The sequence below is a fragment of the Dipodomys ordii genome, unplaced genomic scaffold (genome assembly GCF_000151885.1).
Source record: "Dipodomys ordii isolate 6190 unplaced genomic scaffold, Dord_2.0 Scaffold111, whole genome shotgun sequence".
Taxonomy (NCBI): Eukaryota; Metazoa; Chordata; class Mammalia; order Rodentia; family Heteromyidae; genus Dipodomys; species Dipodomys ordii.
Genome location: NW_012267327.1, coordinates 1,024,193 through 1,046,993, shown reverse-complemented (window position 1 = coordinate 1,046,993; position 22,801 = coordinate 1,024,193). Strand labels below are relative to the sequence as shown.

Genomic DNA, 22,801 nt, shown 5'->3' with positions numbered 1-22,801 from the left:
CAATCTTTAGTCTTGAGTACAAAACTTCAGGGACAGTTCCCAGGCTCTGAGTTCAAGCCCCAAGATCGGCACTATAAAAAAGAAAAGTCAAGTGACCTATGGAAGATCTCCAAATATCAGATTTTTCTGCTGTAAAGTGAGAGGATATTTAGTACTATTTACAACTGATAATGATTACATAATGTCCCTAGCACACTGAGTGGGTTCAGAAATTTAATTTGCACTTCTGATGTTCCTAGCTAACTTGATTTTGTATTACATAGAGCCTGCCTCTTTGAAGACTCATGCCAAGGTAAATGCAAATCCAAATATTAGCGGTGTTATTAGCAGAGCTGGAGATATACAAAAGTATCAGTTGAACGAAACTCCAGGAACAGTCATACGAGGTGCCCACAGAAGTGTGAGCCTATCACCAAAGACAGATGCAGTACACTAGCACTCCTGGTGGAGTCAGGGGACCATTTTGGCCTTCTGACTTAGGAAGACCTCATATTTTCCTACATCCCTCTTTGAAAGGGGTAGACAATCACATTGAGGTTATTACTCTTTGTCATTGTATAGTAGAAAAGAAGCAGACATCAGTGAGCCAGAGATCTATGTGAAGACATATTTCATTTTTATTATCTTTTAGGCATAGACGGGTATGTTAATCCATTTCCACGTACAATTCTTATAATCACATATAGGGAGTGAACCTTGAACTGCTCAAACCTGCTTCCTGCTGCCAAGGAGTAAACTTGGAGAGACGAAACCTCAGACTAAAAGATTTGCCCACCCAGTGTCCTGGTGCATCTGGCTGCTGTTACACTGGCAAGCCTCTTCTTTATCCAGGCATTGAGTTAATGATATTCACATTGTTCCCTCTTCCTGGCAAACTCTTTGCTCTCAGTTCAGAGCTTTGGGTTTCTCATCTTCTGTTGTCTAGGTCTGAGAGTTCCACCTACCCTTTTGTTTTTGCTTTCTGCATGTCATTACCATTGCAAGTGGAAGCCAATCCATAACTGTAGTATGATCCTTTTTCTCTGCTGCCATGTCGCTTCTTTTTGCAAACAGATCTTAGGAGTACGACTTAAAACCTTTGATTTCCCACACCAAAAGAAAAAACAAGAAAAATATGAATATGGAAATAATCTCATTTTAGTGTTCATGATTTATTATGGATGTTTAAAAATTTTAGAATTTCTTTAACAAAATTCTAAAGCGAAAAGAAAGAGAAAAAAGGAAGAAAGAAATCACAGTATTTACAGAGATAACAGAATGGCTTAGCCAAGCAAAACAAAACAAAAAAAGAACTTTGGTTTTTCCCCTTTTAACTTTGGTTTAAATATTGACCACGATTCAATTTTTTTTCCTGCCAAATAAAACTTTAGTTAAAGTTTAGAGGCAAAAATGACACATTTTCTTTTTTTCCCATAATATTTTTATAGTTTATACAGCATTGAGTCTAATAGCATATTTTATGTGTTTAATCCATACCAGAGCACTACAAGAAGATTTTTATTAAACTGAGTCACTATTGCTCAGACAATAAATGGTTACAAATACACACGATCACGTGTTACTAAATAATGCAGAAGTGGCAAAATAGTCATCTCAACCTCAATATGATTTTCCTCTTTAATTTGTCTTTCTTGCCTACATTGTGTTTTATTCTGTTAATCAAGAAAACAAACACAAGCGTCTATCTTTCTCTCAAAGAACATATATGTTTGATCTGGAAACCTAATGTTCATTTTTTTCTTTTATTTTTTTACTTAAAGAAATGCAACTCCTGGGACAAAAATGGCTGTACAGCGTACTCCCAGAAGCTAGGCTTCTGCCTGAAAGAGCAAAGTTTAAAAGTCTAGTCATAAGTAGCTATGGGCCCACATCCAGTCTACTTCAAAAGTTTCCATTTATACTACCACCTTAAAAAGTTCCTCAAGCATAAAACATGTTTATAAAGTTACAAATTTGAATGTAACTAAAGATACATAGACATTTTTATTATTACACTTTCATGTACTGCTTGATAAATTATGTACCAGTTAAAAACACTAAATTATCTCAAGGTGCATTCAATATCTGTAGCGTCGTTAACAAAAACACACACGAAAAAAATATATATTCTATATTCTGTGGAAAATAACACAGCTTTGAGAATGACCACTGTTAAAAATCTCCAATTCTGACCGATATCTCTTTTTAAAGGAAATAGCATAATTTTAAGGCAGTGGATAACCCAAAGGATTTAACACCAATTTTTTTTTAATTACAGTGATTTACATTGTGATCTATGAAAATGGGAATGTTATCCATGATTTTTCCAGGCTGTGTTCTCACACATGGGTTGGTTTTCTTTGACACAAAGCAATTAACTAGCAGGTGTTTCTAATGATAAGTGTTACCCAAATTCTGTTATGTCTTTTTCAGAACAGGCAAACTTTTCAGTTAGGGAGTACCATGATGATGCACATGTGTCCATGTGTGTCTGGAATTCAATTCTGAGTCAGCTGGTGACACATGCGCAGAATTAGCTCTCAGGTCTTTTGCAGCCTGACTCTCTGCTTTCTCCTGTCAGTGATTAAACCCAGTTTTGAATAGGGCAATGTGTGTGTCCCCAATGCTCATAAGCTGCCACCTTTGGGTTTTAGGTACCTGTGAATAAGTTTGGGGAAATTATTGATAGCAATCAGAATCAGAAATGTACCTGCTTAGATTATCCGTATAAACAATTGAAATAAAAACATTACATTATACATCAGATTAACAGCAATTCCCAGAACAAAGCTTACAGTGTATAAAAATAGCTACGTAAAAAATTTACATAAAGGCAAACCAAAATGAAATCCTCAGTGCAGACATTTACAGAAAAAAATTCAAACCAAACACAATATATGACCTATTATCATGGCTGCCAAATTTTGTAATTTCTTTTCATTGTTTAACTTGAGATAATTCTCTAAAATCCCGTGACAGCTTGGTAGAATGAACTGCTTAATACTTGAACCATGAATTGCTGTCAATGTCTTTATGTCTTAAATACAATCCATGTTCATGCTTCAATTGGTTTATATGGGTTTTTTTCTCTGAAATGATGAAAAAAACAATTTAGATAAGTTACCATAGCAATCGTTTTCCACCAACCACAGATGTTTTGTATTAAGTGACAGAATTACTTCCTGAGAAGAATCATTCATAAAACTCCATTGTCCCTGAGCCTATATCCCCAATCATTGCTATATTCCTTCCATACATATTACTTTTTTTCCGGAGTTGCCAAAAGGCTTTCTTTTGTAATGCTTAATCCATAAGAAAACATTTCATTCCATTCCTCTTCAAGTGTAAAATGCATCCATCCTTGCAAATCAGTTTGTTTGCAGTATTTGTCTTTGGGTTCACGTTTCTTCTAAGATGGAACTCAACTCAGTTTTGAAGAAAACAGAAGGTAAAATCTATGTTTACACACTAAGGAAAGAACTCAAAGGTAGTGGGGAAAGTAAATGTGAGAATGCTACATGCTTGGCCTTCAGTGTACAGGAGGACAGGAGAAGAATTCAAGCTCTTATTCTTTTTCCCAATCCATTTGAAATCTTGGTTTCCAGGTTTTAAAACTTGCTGGCATTCCAATCTCTCTTTCTCTCTCATGAACCCTTTTCCTAATTCTTTCCTATAGCCTCTGTCCTCATAATGAGCCTCAACTTCTGTGACCCACTCAGATTGTGATTTGCAGTTCACCAATTACACCCATAAGGTTTACAGTAAGTCTTTTTTTTAAACATCTTACTAGTAAGTCAAAGTTAAAATTATTCTCAAGGACACAGAAAACAACAGTCCAAATGCATCCTTGTTTGGTTGGCTTCAAGGGAACACAAAATGCAAAAACTTGAATGCAAGTGGCAATACCATGGAATCAGACTCCTTTCTGAGACTGTCTCAAAAGCCACACAACTATATCTAATATATAAACATAGTCAATAGATCATTGTTGACATATACATTATGCACACATAAATATATGTACATACAGACACTTGCACACAAATATATACACACACATATATACGTATGTGGTCTATAAAGTGTGTTCACATACATTACTTTGTCAGCCTTTACATTAAAAATGATTTGAAAGACAGCTGTATAAATATACTCACAGTTATATTATATTCTTCAATTAAAATATTAATATTTTAAATGTATTCTAAATTGTTCTGAATATAATCTTAGAGCCGCAACTTATTGAACCCAACTACCAACATAATAAAATAAGGCTTCTTCATCCTGAGCAAAACTTTTGGCATTAGAAAACAAATTGCAAATTATATGTTAAAATCTGGAAAAGAATGATTTTTATTACTTAGAGAATAATGATTATTTGCGGGAATCTGAGAGGACTGGTGAGATTCTAGTTTTTTGAGATCACTGTCTGAGTCATCTACATTCCCTTTTTAAAAACTTTCTTCCTATTTTGGAAGCTGTAATTATGAAGCAGTCAAAAGTAAAACCTTGCCCTGTCATCTTCAAAGTGATTCTTCACTCTTGTACATTATCATCTATAAATTCTGTCCAGCCCACTCACCTGGACAACAGGAATCATTTCTCTTAAGCTTCTGTTTTATGATTGTTTTCTTCCAACTTTTTGTTTTCCTCCATATTTCCAAGGTCTTTGTTTACATGTTTTGACGCAGTCCTATATGGAAATGAAACAAGTATCATCATATAGATAAATAAGTTGAAAATGTTAAAGATCAAACTACTATAACTCTGGAAAATAAGGACAAAAGGCTAAAGACTCAGTGAGCAAGTCCCCATCTCTGAGTATTGATGAATAAAAATATATTTCCATTAACAACAATGTGTTAGAAGGGGTGCATTCAATATATGTTAGGAGGAAAAAACAAATTATTTTGGAAATTTTATGTGCTTTGCTATATTATGGTTTCACTTGGGTTATTTTCTCTCTACATTCAGGGAAATAGTTATTATCAATTGATATAATGAGCATATTCATTCTGGGCCAACATTATCTACAAAAATATTCTGGAGGCGTTTAATTAAGACTTTTTCCATTTGCATTCTCTCTAACATGCCCCAGCTGAGGCCAATGCCCTCTGGCCATGTTTATGTATGCTGCTTGACAGAAGATATTACAAACAAGTTGCAGAGGCTCAAGGTAATGGCCACATGGACACATAAAATTAGAACGATCCTGCCATGATGGATCTCAAATTATATTCTCTAGAAAAGACTTAAAAACCAAAAACATGACAGCATTTTAGCTACAACCCACACAGAAGAGACAGAATTTTAAGTTGAACTTTATTAAGACACATCAGTCATCATATTAAAAGCTCATAAAAGTTGAATCAAAACCATATGTCAATACTTAACATTCATCCTAAGGCAGATACACAATGTAAAATTAACTTTCAGGAGATCAAAGTGACAGTTAGTGACCTAATTAGGAAAAATAAGAAAAAGGCATCTTCTTCTAGAAGGATGATGCAGCATCTAGACTCTACAAAATATTATTCAACATATCACATCACAGAAAACAAGAAGATATTTATATGACATAGCCTTTGGACTTAGAAAGTTAAAACTTTAAATCAATTATCTTAATGCCCAACTAATGACTGAGAAGAAAATATAGTAACAATGGGAAAGCAGATGGCAATCTCTGCAGCCAAAAATAAATAAATAAATGAGAGAAACCATGAGCCTATGTTTCTTTGAATCTGGCTTACTTTAATATAAGCTTTTCCAAGTCTTTCCATTTCCTTATCAATGAGGTGATGTCATTCTTTCTTATGGAAACATAGAATTGCATTGTGATCCATTCATCTACTGAGAGCCATCTAGGTTGATTCTGTATCTTAGCAATGGTAAATAATGCTGCAATGAACATAGTTGTGCTGGTAGCTTTACTGTGGCCTTGTTTTTGGTCAATTAGATAAATGTCCAGGTTTGGAATTGCTAGGTTATAGGAAAACTCTATATTTAGTCTTTTGAGGAACCTCCATATCATTATCCAGAAGGGTTGAACCAGTTTACATTCCCATCAACGGTAAGTAGTGGTCCCTTTTGGGCACATCCTTGCAACATCTGTTATATTTGTTTTCTTGATAATAGCCATTCTAGTTGGGGCAAGATAAAATCTCAATGTAGTTTTAAATTGCAGTTCTTTTGTGGCCATACATGACTAAGATAGTCCTAGCAGAGGCTCACAATAACTCAATAGCTATTATTATATGACCATATAAAATTAAATTGAAATGAAGTCCAAGATATAGAAACAAGAGGGTTTTTTTTTGCTTTGTTTTGTACTGTTTGCAGTTATTTCTTTTTGTTTCTCTCCTCTGGTTTATTCCCTGTGTCCACTGTTTTTTATTTCAGCACCACTTGTCTTGTATATAAATTTTATCTGATTTGGAGAAGGGAAGGGGAATCACAGACAGGGTGGATCAAAGGGGGAACCAATGCAAGTGATACTCACAAGATACTATGTTGAAAATGATCTTTACAATTTGAGGGCAGGAAGGTGAGTGAGGGAGCCAGGAAAGTGGGAGAAAACAAGGGAGGAGATAACAATATGTACTCATTTCCTTACATATGTAACTGTAACCTCTTTGTACATCACCTTTACAATAAAAGAAAAAAGAGGAAATGTGCAAAAATAGAAAAAAGCAAAAAATGTAAACAAAATCAAAGCTGAAGGCTGCATTATTGAAAACAAACAATTCACTAATCACCTGCACAGTCCAAGAATGACAGAGAAAAGCTACAGTGACTTTACAGACAAAAATATAAACTATGCATTCTGAAAAACAAGCAGAAGATGGCAAAAAAAGAATAAACCTTTACAGATTTGCAGTACAAAACTGACAATATACATCAGTCTAACATATGTGTACCTGAAGTGCCACAGGAAAAGAAAATAAAACGGAACAAAATATAGATGTAAAAAAACACACAAGAAAAAATTTTCAGACTTGAGGAACTCTATTGACTTGCCATCCAAAAAAGGTTCAGAAGATGTGGGATTAATTTACAATAGATAGCACTGAAAAATTGGCAAGTTGAATTGAAACCCCATTGTACAACTAATTAAAGATAATTTTCTTAAATTGTCAAACAAAGGAGGTAACAATGCTCGATAGGAAATGTACTCATTCATTACCTTACTCATGTAACTGTAACTCCTCTGTACGCTATTTTTACAATAAAAAAACATAAAAAAATAAATTGTCAAACATCCTTAAACAGAAAAACAAAAGCAAATATAAGTAGCCACCTAACATGCTTAGTAGAACAAGGACATAAGATAGATGTTATTTTATCAGAAAAAAATGCAGGCTAGATAGAATTAGTATCTCTAAAATTCTGAAATTAAAACTTCAATCCAGACTTTCACAGCCAGTGAAGAAATACTGTAATTAAAGAAAAAAATACATAGCAAATTAAAGGAAACAAAACGAGAAAATTATTACCAATGTAGCTTCTTAAAGTATGTGTTAAGAAGCTTATTGGATGATAAGAAATTATATCAAATAGAAACTCAGATATAAGAAACAAATTAAGACAATACTGATTGTATATATGTGGCTAATATAAAAGACTATTAAAAATTAAAATAGAGGGTTCGAGGTGTGGCTGGAGTCTCTGGGTGCCTGCCGGGGAGCATAAAGCAGTAGATACTTGATTTTGTGTTCTATTCTCTCACACAAAACTATACTTAAATACATTCAAATGGAAGTATTTTGAATATGGTATCTTTTTCTGCCTTCATAATATTTGTAGATAGAATGAGCTATTCAGGGTGAGGGGCTGAATCTAAACACAATATTCACATGTTTCCTATATACCTTAAACATATAGCCTGAAGATAATTTTATATAACATTAAAATATTTTTTGCATTAAGAAAAATTTCATGATGTGGAATTTCCTACGAGTGAGACTATGTCTGTCTAAAACATTTCAGATTTTGGAGAGTTTTTAGATTATAATTTTTATATATACATAGTATATGTTATATATTTATGTATAAAGACAGATATTGTTCAACTATACTGAGCAAGAAAAACTCAAGTAAATGCTCTATACCTGAGGTGGATGAAGTTATTTTTAATATATATTTTTATTTATATTATTTATATTTTATTTATATATTTTTATTTATACTTTTATTGTAAAGATACTGTACAGAAGGGTTACAGTTTCATGAGCAAGGTAATGAGTACATTTCCTATCCAGCATTGTTGCCTCCTCCTTTGTGTTTCCCGACCATCCCTTCCCTCCCACTTCCACCACTATACTCTCTCCCTCCCCGCCCAAATTGTTAAGTTCGTTTTCAACACAGTGTCATGTACATCTCATTGTTACAATGTATCCTTGTTTCAGCATTTTGTTATTTCCCTTCCCCTCCCCAAATTAGAAAAATGTATATACAAGATGCAGGGCACTGACATCAAATAAAGTGAAAACAGTGGTTATACCATGGGGAAAGACCATTCAAAAGAAACAAAAAAATCACATAGTACATTTTAGATACATTAAAAACAATAGCAAGAAAGAAAAAAAACACTTGTGTCCCTATCTTGGGGTTCATTTGGCTTAACATGGATGAACTTTTCTTAAAGGTTTGGACTGTGAATACTTTAGCTGGTTGTTTCAATTATGCAACTGTACCATTGTGGCATGAATACAACATGGATTATTTATAATGATGTTAATATAAACCTTTACTGTTAAAATTTGAGAGTAGCCTTGTAATCATGCTTTTCTCAATTCTACTCTATATAAGAGATTCATTTTAATATAATGATTTTAAATAATTGAAAATAACAACATGGGTAAGATGCGCTAATATTATACAATGAGACTAGTGTGTGTACATTAGTATCACACACTCATAAGTTCATGGTATGGAATATTACAAGCACTAATGAAAGATTTTTTATACTAATAAAACTTTTGATGAATAAAGAAGTCATATTAATCCAAAATATATGTAGCCATATGGCTCCAGTCTCTGAGCACCATATTACACAGCCATGCAAATATACTAAGCTGTTATCTACACTGAGATGTGCCAAATAGAAACACTTGCTCATTTGTTGTTGACAGGGAGTGTGAAGAGCAGGAGGGTATAGATGAGAGGTTCATGAGTGCGGATAAGATTTGCATACACTTTGGTAGGAATTTGTCTATTTTAGTTGTGGAATGTCATTTTTCCCCAACAGGGAAATATCTGGGTATTTTTGTGTTTGTTTTGAGACAATACAATGTTATGTAATGCTTTTGAACATTTTTTAAAATGTTGGAAAATGTCAGGGCCTTGGAAGAATTATATGTGTTGTAATTCCATCAATAACAGGGAAAGACAAACATTCCTTTAAACAATTTCCTTTGCACAGCATTTTTCAATTGATCTGAAGGACATTGATAAAATACACATTCTTTAGACATGGTTAAAATACAATTGATAAAGATTGTTTATCTTAAATTATCTCCAGAGATTCCTTTAGGGCAAATTTAAATAGGAGGGGAATATTAACTTATAGAATCTTAATATGCTAAGATAGGATGATGCCTAGAGGTGACACCTTAGCCCAACATTTGAGGCAGGGAAGAGGTTGAGCTTCAGATTAGTGGGGCTAGACTTTCCTTGTTATGTGTCAAATCTAAGCTAGCAGACCTTGAAAAGGTCTCTCTTCTTAAGCCCATTGTGGTTCATCTATAAATAGAAGAAATGACAGTATCTACTCACACGGTTGTTGTGAGGATAAAAGTAATATCCATGAAAGAACTGGGCAGTTACATGGACTCAACAAATTACAATCACGGAAAGGTCTTCCAAGGTCACAGGGCTACTGAGCAGCAAAAAGTTGTTTTGATTTAAGCCTCAACTCGTTCGGTGCTATTTGGTGCTATGTCCAAAGGACCATGTCTTTATAGAGTTAATGTTGCCTTGAAATCACTTTTCAGAATATTTTAGGACATTAAAAATTTCTTTTCAGAATCTTTTAAAACTTTTTCTGGAGGTTTTCCCAGATACAGTACACTTATTTTCAGCTTGCATAAAGGAAGGTAAGGGACAAATCTAGCAATGCCTTTATTTTAAGACTACATTTTTGGAGATGAAGGGATTAGAGAAAGTGAAGGACCATGAGGATGCTCAGCACAGCCAATATTTTATAGACAGGAGATTTTATTTAGAAAGAAGAGACAATGTTGGATAACATAATTTTATATTTGGAAAACAAAATGATAATAAGAGGTAATTACCTTTGAATGAGGCCAAGGTTTTACTTAATTCTTTCAAAAGCAACAACATATATGACATATGGAAATCCTTAATTCTGGTGAGCTACAGGGATGTTTTCAGTGATCTAGTTGATAACTTGCCTGCTTTATTCCACAAAAGAAGGTACCAAGACTATACACAATCAAGATGCATACACTGGCAGGGCAGAGTTAGAAATTCCAGCAAACTGACTATTGACTCCTCTGAGGGTAATTAATAAGGCCCAAGGGAATTTTTTTCCCTTTTCCCTAGCCATGATGACTGTCACCAAAGTGAGTTACCTTGTGGGCTGAGTTTAATGGAAGTGAAGAGGTGGAGAAGAGAGCACTAATTCCTGAGGATAATTGTCTACAATTTCTTGATTTGAACCAGAATATGTACAAGAAACATTTGGTCACTCTTGTTACAACAACTTGGAGTTTTGTATCCTTAACATTTTTAAGACTCTACACGGAAGAAATACTATCCTCAGTAAAAAAAAAAAATTCAGAATATGGCTTTGCCATCTTAGCTAATAGTGAATCTGAATACAAGGATGATTCATTCAGTAAAAGACTGGAGGATTAAAGCAGACTCAAGGACACTGAGTATATTATAGTGTGCAGAGAGTGTTGTGCGGGTCCATTAGCACATGATTCCAGGCTGCCTGAAGCTGCCCAATGCTGCAATTCAGCAGCAGCATTCATGCCAGGCAAGAGCATTTTTTGCCTTTACCTCAGCAAAGACAATGTAAACAAGCATGCATGTGACTTTGTCTTCAAAGTGAAAACATTATATTTTGATATAAGCCTTTTCTCCCTGAAAACTCAGGTCCCACGCATCAGAAGAAGAGGAGGGCTCAAGGATGCTTCTGCCTTTTGGGTGGCCTAATTATTGCTTCACTCCATTTCCCCTTAAGTCTGATACTAATGGTTTGGTAAAAGAATGGTTCAATTTCTTTTCTTCCTTCTTCTGCCTGCCTGGCTCTGGATAGATAAAGACAAAGAAGCCAAAATTTGGATTAGGTTAAATTCTAAAACCAGAGGAGAGGCTATGCCATTTGGCACCTATGAGCATACCCCTTTCCCCACAACATTATAGCAAATGCCAATAGGTAAAGTCAGAGCCGATATTTTCATTCCCAAGAAGACTTGATAATGAACCAAAATAGGATAGAATTAAATGGGATTCAGAAAAAAGAAAGACTGTTTATAATCTCTAGGCCAGGTTAATCCCACAGATCCTCAGGTTCTAAGAAATGGGGTTAATGATTCAGCAAATGGTTGAAGATTTCAGTAAAAGAAGTATGACAGACATAAGAGAAACACAGAGAAGAGGAGGGCGAGAGGGAATACATGCTCATGCCATTGTAAATGAGGACATTGGTAGAAAATGTGCAGAGCTGGTCCTCTAGCACTACATTTTCAAATCACTCAGTGGAAAAATCTTTTCTCTTTTGTGAGGACACACATTTGGTTTCAGAGTTATTACAGATTAGAAGTAAAGAATCCAGTTAAAATCATTTCTTGTACAATGTGATTCCATCTATCAAGAAACACTAATAAAAAAGATTCTGGATAGTTTGCTTATCTCTTGATATTTCAATGTTAAATGAATTCTTTGTTGGCCAAGTTAGGACTGTCTCTGCTTTCTTCGGACAGAGCACTGGAATAATAGCATTATGCAAGGCCAACTTATCATAATACATTTGTGATTTTGTGATTATCTGTATATTGCGCAATAGCTTTCATGAAAATAGCTCTGTGTTCCCAGATTGCAAGGGTGAATGATTTGCTAAGTTTCCAAAGTTTCACACAATGAGGGTTTTGAGATGACAAATTTGTCACACAAATGTCTGGTTAATATTTACTCCCAGTGATAATACCTGTGGAAGCCAGGCAGCTATTCAATGCATTCATCTATGATTTTGGTAGACTTATAATGAAGTCCATGCCTATATAATTCTTCCTCCACACCTTTATTTTCAGCTCTTAGTTGTTTTTCTTTTACAATTTTTTTTCAATTACCAAGGCAAAGAATTTCCTTAAATTTTCTAGCTGTATCACAAGAAAAATAATCTTAGAAATTCTCAATTTGAAAATGTCCACATTTTGTTTCTTGGCACTGCTAGAGTTTGAACTTAGGACTAGATAGGCATACGTGCTACTGCCTGAGCCCCATTCCTCCAGCCCTTTATGGCTAAGGGTCACATTTTTGGCTTGAGCTGGCATGGACTGTGTTCTTCCTATTTATGCTTCCTATCATAGCTAGGATGACAGGTGTGAACTGTTGCCTCCCATGTGAACTGTTTGTGAACTACAATTCCAACTTGCAGGCCTGAGTAGCTAGGATTGCAGGTATGAACCACCATATCTGGTTAACCTTGAAAGCTCTTATTATGAATCTCCATTTAGTCTGGTTAGTGGATTAAGAGGTTAAGAACACTAAATCAATTGCATTAATGCCAGTTTATTTCAGAGTACACTGTCAAGGAATAAGTAATTGGACATGCAAAGCACTCAGCAAATCTGAAACATTCCACACACTAGTAAAATAATATCCTGTGATGCTTGAGATGAGAATTATAATTTATTGCTTGGATTGCAAATAATATCAATTCTATCCAATTTAGTGTACAAAAGTACACTAAATTATTTGTACATTAAATTTGATAGAATATTATTAAGTATCAATTATTTATGAGACACTGTAAAGTTGAAACCTCAGTTTAATGACACTATGAAACATGTTCAGCATTTATTCATCCATGATTGTACTTTTAGATCACCATATGGTAATAACTAATGAATTAATATACACACAAATATTTTCTATATATAGAAAGATAATTATATCTATTGAGATACTGGTTTTTGCAATAGGATGATTAAGATTCAGGGAGTGTCTCATGAACTAACATTCATTTAATTGTAATGTAGAAGATAAAAGTTCAGTTTTAGCTTTGGATATGGACATTTTATTTTCATTTTTCTAAGAAAAAATTCCTTGGAATACAGCAGAAATCCTAGTAAAATTAAAATAAATCTTCTAGAATTGAAGTTGTTTGATTTGCTTCTTTTTTGGTCCTGGATAATAAAAGGAAGATAAGATTTTGATCATCAGGAAGCAATAAGATTCCTATATTATAGTACCTACTTTCTCTGAGAATTTTTAGTGTTTTAGTATTTTGTTTCACTTACATAGAACAGATACTCCTCTAAAATTTCCCCAGTTACTATGGATACAAACTCATGTTGTATGTTTGTAGCTAAAATGTTCATTGAGGAAAATCATGCATTTGTTAGTAAATGTCATCATTTAATCTATGTGTTAACTGGACTATGTGGTACCCAGAAATTTGGTTAAACATTACTCTGGTTATATGTTCTAGATGAGATGAACATATGAATGAAAACACTGAGCAACGCACATTGTCTTCTCTTATGTGTGTGTGCTTCACTTGTCCATTAAAGTGTGAATATAATTGGAAGGCTAAGAAAGTGGGAACTTACTGCTTGATCCTGAAATCATTTACTTGTTTTTGTTTCTTATTCTTCTCCATAGACCAGATTGAAAGATTGGCTCCACCAGAATCTCCCTCCTGTTTAATTTAAGACTGGAACCTCTATTTCAGCTCTTCTATATATCAGGCTTTTTAGACACAACCTGAAACTAACTACACATCTGGTCTCCAGGGTAGTTATTTTGCTGATGGCACATCTTGAAGCTTTGCAACTTCCATAGTCAAATGAGGCAAGCTCTTCAGCTCAAAGCTAGCACTCTACCACCTGAGCTACAGTGCCACTTCCAGTTTTCTGAGTAGTTTATTGGAGATAAGAGTCTCACGGAGTTTCCTGCCTGGGCTGGCTTTGAACCATGATCCTTAGATCTCAGCCTCCTGAGTAGCTAGGATTTCAGGCGTGAGCCACCAGTGCCTGGTTTACAATAAATTTTTATTCTCTCTTTGACTCTTTTTTTCTCTCTCCCAAACATGCACATGTAAGAATGCACACACACACACACACACACACACACACACACACACACATACACACACACATCACACATGAATGCACAGGCACACACACACACACCTGCACACACACCTGGCCTGATTTTCTGGAGATCCCTGGCTAATATGTGAGGTGTGGCGAGGACGGCTCAAGAATGAGTGAAGTGGATAAATCAAGAGATGCTGTCCCTTTCATGAACATCATACCCTCCCACCACAGCACATAACAGAAAACAAGCTTTTATTTTAAGAGAAGAGAAGGAAAAATAAAGCATCATGAGATAAAATGAAGCTAGTGATTATGCACCAGAGTAAAAAAAATATTGCTTAAATCAAAATAATTCTACCAATTGCAATCTGTACAACTGTCTTTTAAAAATTCTCTGACTCAGAGTCTTTATATGTGAATAATGGTAGCTATCTCATAGATAGGCTGTGAGACTGAAACAAACACTTAGTCCAAGCTCATCAGCATGTGGTCAGGGGAATTTAACTACAGTCTACCTTGTATGGCAGTTTTACTCAGCTACTTCACCATTGAAACTGGTATCTTTACAAGGTAAAGTCATGCGTTCTGATTTCAGACTGATTTTCCTTTGTTTCTCTTTTAAGTTAAATTTTTCCTTCAGAAAAGTTAGATAGGTTGTATCAGACCAAAATATAACATACAGTTATATCAAGTGCTGTTACTAAGTATAGATACCCCAATTTCAGATATTAATGTATGAGATTTAAAACCCATATCTGAAAGCTGAAATATACTAAGGATCACCAGTGGAGTTTCAGAAGATTCAAATGCTGGAACCCTATTCTTGCCTAACTTCATCTGTCCTAAATGATAAGGAGTACTAGATGTGTGCATCTTAATAATCTTCCTTGGTTGACTGGGTTTTCATTACAAACCACTGATGGATGATGTGTAAGTTTCAGAATACTGGAAATATTTTATGATTCTAAATATTTTTAGTCTAATGCAATTTTTATTAATCCAATTTTTACTTATGAAAAATAATGATATCTTTGTTTTGGAACTGCCTTCTTAGACAAATGATAAGAATTGAATATTAGACTAGAAAGCAGAAGAATGGAGAACACTAGTCATCTGACTAGAATGGAGGACAAGGACAACAACGTTTTCTACCTCACCAGCAGCCATATTTGCCAATGCAAAAAATCACACACAACAGAATCACATACAACAGTCTCTCACATATATATTAGCCATTAAAAAACAATGTTCACCAACCTCAGGTAGCATACATGCTTTTAAAATATATCTACCCAACCCTTGAAAAAAAGAATCAAATAATTTGAGTTCAGAGCCATTACTAAGAAAAATCAGAAGACACCTATAAAACTATGCTCTATCATATCCTCGATGTGTACTGTAATCGCTGAATGAAAGCCAAGGATGACCAGGCTGACTTGAAGTACATGGTTGTCTTATTGTCTAAGTGGCTTGCACAGCAGGAGTGAGCACAAATCATCCCATTGTATTCTGCACAGTGAAGGTCGATGAGCAGGGAAGATTATAGTTCTATCACTTACTTTGATTTTTTCATGTACAGCCAGTAGACGACGCCAGCCACCAGAGCAGCAAGGAGGAGACCCACAACAATTCCCACAATGAGTTTGGCCTGGTCATTCACCTTTTCTCTGTTTTCATCTACAACAAAAAAAGAAAAGTCCATGCAATTACAGACAATGCTAAAAGTGTTTTTTCTTTTTCAAACAGAAGCCAGTATAGTTATTACTTATGAATGGTGACTAAGCCTCACTACCATGATTAACATGCAACCTTGTGATTTTAAGGGGTGAAATTTTAGTATTCTAGTGATCTGGTCTCATTTGGTATTTTAATGCAAGTCACTATTGTGGGAAGCTAAGAAAAGTACTGATACAAGGACACTTCATAGATCTTGAAGTGAGAGTCAAGGAAGAAAGGTCTGCAGCATAGTACCTACCACTTATCTCGTCTGCCTCATCGTGTTCTGGAATACTTACTGAAATGAAAAATGTTAATATGAAATTAAAAACAAAATTTGTTGATATATGAAAGTCACCTTTACCATTATAGCATGATGTAATAATAGTCAAATAAAATATCTCTTCTACAGCTGAAGGTAAAAAAAATACACTTAATAGAGCATGAACTCCCTGCAAAGAAATCAATCTTGCTTTAAGGGAGGGAAAGTAGATAAAAATGCAAAAGTAATCCTCTGCCACGGAAAATTTCACAAATGATAAGCAATAGTACTAACTTGAAATCCGTATTAGTTTTTTCACTGTCTATCACCTTTTTATAGTACTTTTTTTTGGTGACACCATTTGGCACCAATAAAGACTATGATGTTGTATTTCTCAACTTTTCTCATTTTTTCCAGCTTCCACAATGGGGAAACCCATTTTCACCCTTCAGTGTCAAGGACATCTATCTACAGATATTCTCAAAGTGTGGATTTGGGTTAAAGATCATTCAGGAACATATGTGATGTAGGCTAAAGTTCTCTAATAATGTGTCATGCTAAGAGTCACTGGTCTTGTGGATGATAATCTGTATTACGCTATATAAACGTGATTCTGACTTCATGTGGCTACATCAGAGCTATCCACAATGATGTTTGATAAGATGTAAATTCCCAGTTTGTCATATATGTATATGTACATATATTACTATATATGTATACATATATTCATTTAATTAGAATCTCAGGAAATGTTCACTGAGATTGAAAATGACTGTGTCAAGTGTTGATCAAGCCACTCCATTACCTAGAAAATAGAAGTGCCCCATTCAGTCAGACTAAAAAATACTTAGGTCCTGTGAGAAAAGATGGATTCTCTTTCTTAGTAGGATAAATCAATGCTTTCTGAATTGCATTCTGAGAAGCCCATACTCCTATTTTAGTATTACATTTGTTTAGATCTTTTCTAATGTCAATTCAACAGGCTTTTAGATTCTTGTCATAGTTTATTTGGGACAACTATCTTTAGAAAATTTTTTCCTCTAAGCACCTACTCATTCCTGGGCATTATATCTACAGCCTTCTAAGGTCACACACAGGATTCCAACTGACAGAAGAATAAAAGTTTGGCATTGTCTAAAGCAGCCTTGTTCTAGGTCAGTGGTAATTTAAGGTTGACATAGAAATAGGAAGTAAAATAGAATTAATGGATAATGTTCACTTTAAATCACAATTATTTTCATAAGAAACAGCTAGAGGTATGTATATATTACACAGATTTCAGCACTCACAGCTTCTGTCCTATTTCCTGAGATAATTTCTTATATTTTATTTTTGTTATAATTGAAAAAGACATAAAACAAGGAGCAAGTTTAGGAATTCTGATATCAGTTTGTTAAATTTATATTAATTAATTAAACTAATTTTGCTGAAAGACTTCAATCTCCTGACATTTTTGTTAAAATAAAAGTAAGATATATGAGCCACCAAGAATAAGAATGCAAAAAGAAAAGATTACATAGTTATCAAATTAACACAAAAATGTGTTAAGATAATCATTGAATTATCTCTACTCTGAAAACAAAATGTGGATTAAATAAAAGCAACCTATTTCTTATCCTCTGTTGCTCATGGGAGGGGTTCTAATAAAAGTACAGGTCTCTGCCCTGAGATATATGAAATGATTTAAACCGTCAAGACAAGGATAGTATAAAAAAGGAAATCAGGAGAAAAAGTTAAAAAAAAACCTTATGATGATGATATCAAATGTAAAATAAATACATACATAAATAAAACTTACCATAATGCAGTACAGGAAGATGGAACTGACGATTTTAAACTAATGAAGAATAACTTCAAATTTTCTTACTTTTTTAATGCCAGAAATTAAATACTCACTAGCAGAGATATTGAGGGAGTTTACTGTTCTCTCCAGCTGGTTTTCTGCTGTGCAAGTTAATGTAACATTCTCTTCAGGGGAAATGATAATTTTACTATAATACCTGCCATTGATATAAGGAGATTCCTCTGTCTGGAAAAAGAAGAAGGAAGGTGGGTTTAGACGAGGAAGTATATTGCAAGTGCATGGAAAACAATATTAGTGAGGAAAGGGGCTAGGTAAGATGCTCCATCATATATTCTGCTGCTCACAGGTAAGTGTAAGAATGGAGATATGATTATTCAGACCTATATCTACAACAGGTAAAATAAAGATAATTTTTAAAAAGGTAATTAAAAATGTAAGCTGATTTATTTTCCTATTATGATCCTACTAATTAAATCAATCAAACTCTTTCAATTGATGTCTGTTTTAGTTAACATGTTAGCACAATGATATTTGTTTCAAAATGAATTACTGGTAATTAGCAAATTCCATCAACTTCAGTGTATATACATATATATATATACATATATATATGGAACTATATATATGTATATAAATGGAACTATATATATATATATATAAAGAAATTGAATTCATTTTCAGTTACCACTAAGTCTGTTGTATTTTTCAAGTGAGATCAATCACTGCCTTTGAATATAAGAAATAATCCACTTTTGTCTCATTACTATAATTTGACCCTTAAATCTAACAAGCAGGCACTTGAACCCTTTGCTTTCTCTGTCTTTTTCTCACATCATGTCCTATTTTTCTCTCTATTTGCTTTCTGCTTAACTGCAGCTAAGTGCCTTGAGGACAGGAGTAGAATCTCCGCTAGTCCCTTAGGGTAGAGGACAGGCAGAGATAGCTTTTCATTATGAAATCATAGATTCATCATGTGTTTGAAGTAGGAATGAATCCAAGATTATGGATGTGTCAGCCTGGACCTAGGACAAGAAAAATGATAAATCTAGTGGGCTAGAATCAATCTTTCTCTTTGACATTGAGGAATGGCAATTATTATTTTGTTCCCCATAGTAAATATAACTGCTACTTTTCCACTCCCCACTAGGATTTTACATGTTACTTTCTATGTCTTTGTGTTTGCTACATCAATCCCTGCAGAATATGTTTGCTTGCTTCTAAGCTGGCCTTTTATATCTTGATTGCTATTCATTTATCAGGTGTTTATTCTGAGCTTGTTTTGCTATTTTCTCTGCCTACATTACTAGTAGCCACAGTTGTTTTCTGCTGCACTCACTACTGAGTTGCAATAGAGACTTAAAAGAATAAAGTAGCAAAGAATCATTCCCACTTTTTTAGTCTTTAATTTTTAATATTTGAAGTGAAAAAGCAGGTCTGTACATTGTCAGGAATATGGAAGATGTAGATTTGTATGCCAAACAAAAGAAAACTTACTTTATCAGGTTTAAAGTGCTGGTTGTCTTTTACTGTGTGTCTCATTATATCTAAACAAATCAGAATCACTTGCTTTAAGTGTGATTTCTTTTAAAGCTTTCCATTCCTGAACACAAGCAAATATGTATGCATCAACCATTAGTGAAAAGTCCAAAGCAACTCTGCTATGGAAATAATATGAATTGAGCCAGGGCCCAGTTTACATGGACAGAAGAAAAGTAAAGGTTTCCATTTAAAATTAATTTGCCTCATTTTTGCTTTATACATGTTCCTCAAATTTCAGCTAAGTCAAAATTGGAGGAAGGGATGATAGAAAATTCTGTGCTCCTGGAGAATCTTTAACTGCTTCTAATAAGATGAGGGGAAATTAAAACTGTCACCGAGAAAAATGGAATTTAAAGTGTGCTACGTTATCAAGCAGCTTGGCAGTTTAGTGGCATTAAGTTATAAACCCACAGTGACAGACCGGATTGTTACTATTTTTGTCAGACTTATGATTAAGAGAAAATTACTGGTAATATTTGTACTTAACTATTTGCAGTTACTAAAATGTCCTACCAATGGCACAAATATTAGAAGGGCACAGCCTAGATTCTAAGTTGCCTGCCTTTTTCTGGTCTCAGCTCCAACACAGGAAAAATCAGAATTACATATTTAGCAGTGACATGATTCATCACCACCCCGGAAGCCTGTTTCAAGAGATATCCTTTGATGTGAATAATTAAAGTAATGGAGGCTACCTATATTCTAATATATAATTTTTCTGGTGTGGGAAAGTATATATATATAAATATTTTAATAAGAAAGTTTTAGAAATTAATAACCATGAAGCAATAGTCAATTGGTTTCTTTTAAAACAGAGCACAACATAATGGATTCTCCATTGTTCATTTTCCATGATTCCAAGGTTTAAAACTCCTTTGAGCTAAGATTTTCATGTGGGAAAATTAGTAAGACTTCACAAATCAGCAAGAGCTTTCTCTGAAACACTCTTAATTTCATTTAGTAAAAAAAAAAAAGAAAACAATGTACACTTTAGGTTCCAAAGTAAAATTCCATGTTGGACTAATTGTAGCATGAAGCAAGAAGACAAATACTTGCTTGGTTTATGACGTTTCCACTGCCGGTAATTGTCCATTGTATAGCTGGCTTTGGAAAGCCTTCCACATGGCAGATTATTGTTTTAGACAGTCCACTAGGATCAGTTTTCTTTGTCATTTTGATCTGAGGTTTTCCTAAAATGTCATTGTGATGAAAATAATTATAATAAATGAAACTAATAAATAATTAGGTATTAAATTCTCAAAAGTTGACTTCGTATCACAGTACTTTACTACCTTCTACAATGAGGGTCAATGACTCTCTTTTCTTCAGTCCTTCCACTTCTTGCAGAGCAGTTTCACACACATAATTTCCAGCATCCTGATAATGAAGACTAGAAAATGATGGGCTTGATCGAAGCCTGATGTTATCCTGGTGAAATAAAAAGCAAATTACCTCACAGCAAACAACTACAACTTTAAATATATGTAGTATAAAATATTTAAGACCAAATTATTCCTCTTAGTCCTATAAAAATGCATATATCCTTTGCAAAAATTTCATAGGCTTTTGAAACGAGATTTCCTTGAGCTTTTGTAGTTCTTGAAACTAGAAAGAGCAGAGTTCCATTTCAGATATTTTTGTTAGGGAACTGATCATTTGAATGAAATAATTAATTTTTGAGGCTGGGTTTCCTTTATTTGTGAAGGTCATATTTTTACTATAGTAAATTGTTCTAAGAACTCAATTATACATATATGTAAATATAAATATATGTACACATATATACATATATATAAAACGATGTGTTTATCTTAGAGAATGCTCTGAAAAGACACTTTCTCTTCATTGTAGTCTGTATACAGTTGTTAGATATAGATATGTGATAATTTATTAAATATGTGAATAAATGTCTGCAAATAACTTCATCTGATATAATGATCAACTCTGGAGCTCCATTGCAAAGCCATAGTAATTATGACAAAGATACTTTTAACAAAAGTCCCTGGACATATTTCCACTCTTAATTTTTAAGAGAAAAGGAAGTACAATATGTAATTTTTAATATTACTTGACATACAGAAAATATTCCTATTTATCAGAAATTGAAATTAAAAAACAGACAACTAAACCCAATCTTAAGATTCATTGTTTTGTATCTACTAGAACATTTTTTCCCACTCACAATTAACCAATTACTGGCAAGTTAATGTTGATCAGCAGTATTGACATTAGTATTCAATCAACAATAGTACTCCATTGATACTATGGTTTTAAGAAATGTATTTTTCAAGTCCCCAAATAAAAACAAGTTGAGTGTTTATACTCCATTGATACTATGGTTTTAAGAAATGTATTTCTCAAGTCCCCAAATAAACACATGTTGTGTGTTTATACAATTATTGGTAACTTTCTAGTTTTGTGATATTTGCCAGTATAAAAATGTAAGGTTAAATAGACAGAAAAAGGAATGAAATTTTAATTATTCAAATGAACACCAAATTCACTGATGAGTTTGTAGGGAAAACAAAAGGGAAAAAGAAATTGAGTTCCAAGAAAAACTGAACAAGTAACAGAGATGTAGCATGAAGTGATAAGAAAGTAGACAGAAAAGAAATACAAGTTTATATTTTCCTTTAGCAACAAATCTCCCCTCACTTTTGAACCCTTGCTTTAAGCAGTGTGTGTGTGTGTGTGTGTGTGTGTGTGTGTGTGTGTGTATGTGTGTGTGTGTGTGTGTGTGTGTGTTCAGCAGATCATTTGGGTTTTGTAGCCCCTGGCCATGCTATTCTTCATCAGGAATGCAGGCACTGACTCTTTGTAAACATCAGAGAAGGACTTAAGTGGCAGGATCATAGCAACAACCATTTGTTTTATAAGAAATTTATCTCAAGTACCATTTAAGGATCATATTTTCATGTCTACAATCCTATGAGATCTGAGGATCACAGTTCAAAGCCAGCCCGGCCTGCCTGCCTGCCTGCCTGCCTTCCTTCCTTCCTTCCTTCCTTCCTTCCTTCCTTCCTTCCTTCTTTCCTTCCTTTCTTCTTCCCTTCCTCCCAACACCCTTCCTCCCTTCTTCTCTCCCTCCCTCCCTTCCTCCGTTCCCTCCCTTCCCTCCCTCCCTCCCTCCCTCTCTCCCTCCCTCCCTCCCTCCCTTCCTTCCTTCCTTCCTTCCTTCCTTCCTTCCTTCCTTCCTTCCTTCCTTCCTTC

At 34.2% G+C, this 22,801-nt stretch overlaps 1 protein-coding gene across 4 annotated transcripts in view; it reads right to left on the bottom strand.

Annotated features, from left to right (window-relative positions):
- Positions 1 to 595: 595 nt before the first annotated feature.
- The window catches only part of Alcam (activated leukocyte cell adhesion molecule), a 189,896-nt gene continuing 167,690 nt past the window's right edge, over positions 596 to 22,801 (bottom strand). For 2 of the 4 annotated variants that reach the window (XM_013028571.1, XM_013028574.1), the window contains exons 10-16: positions 20,884 to 21,019; positions 20,648 to 20,781; positions 18,145 to 18,277; positions 16,246 to 16,284; positions 15,830 to 15,947; positions 4,562 to 4,672; positions 596 to 3,068 (exon numbers count right to left, since the gene is read on the bottom strand). In XM_013028571.1, the coding sequence (XP_012884025.1) occupies positions 4,585 to 4,672; positions 15,830 to 15,947; positions 16,246 to 16,284; positions 18,145 to 18,277; positions 20,648 to 20,781; positions 20,884 to 21,019 (648 nt within the window). In that variant the 3' untranslated portion in view covers positions 596 to 3,068; positions 4,562 to 4,584. The remainder of the gene's footprint in view (positions 3,069 to 4,561; positions 4,673 to 15,829; positions 15,948 to 16,245; positions 16,285 to 18,144; positions 18,278 to 20,647; positions 20,782 to 20,883; positions 21,020 to 22,801) is intronic. The other 2 variants (XM_013028572.1, XM_013028573.1) reach the window with 2 other exon arrangements.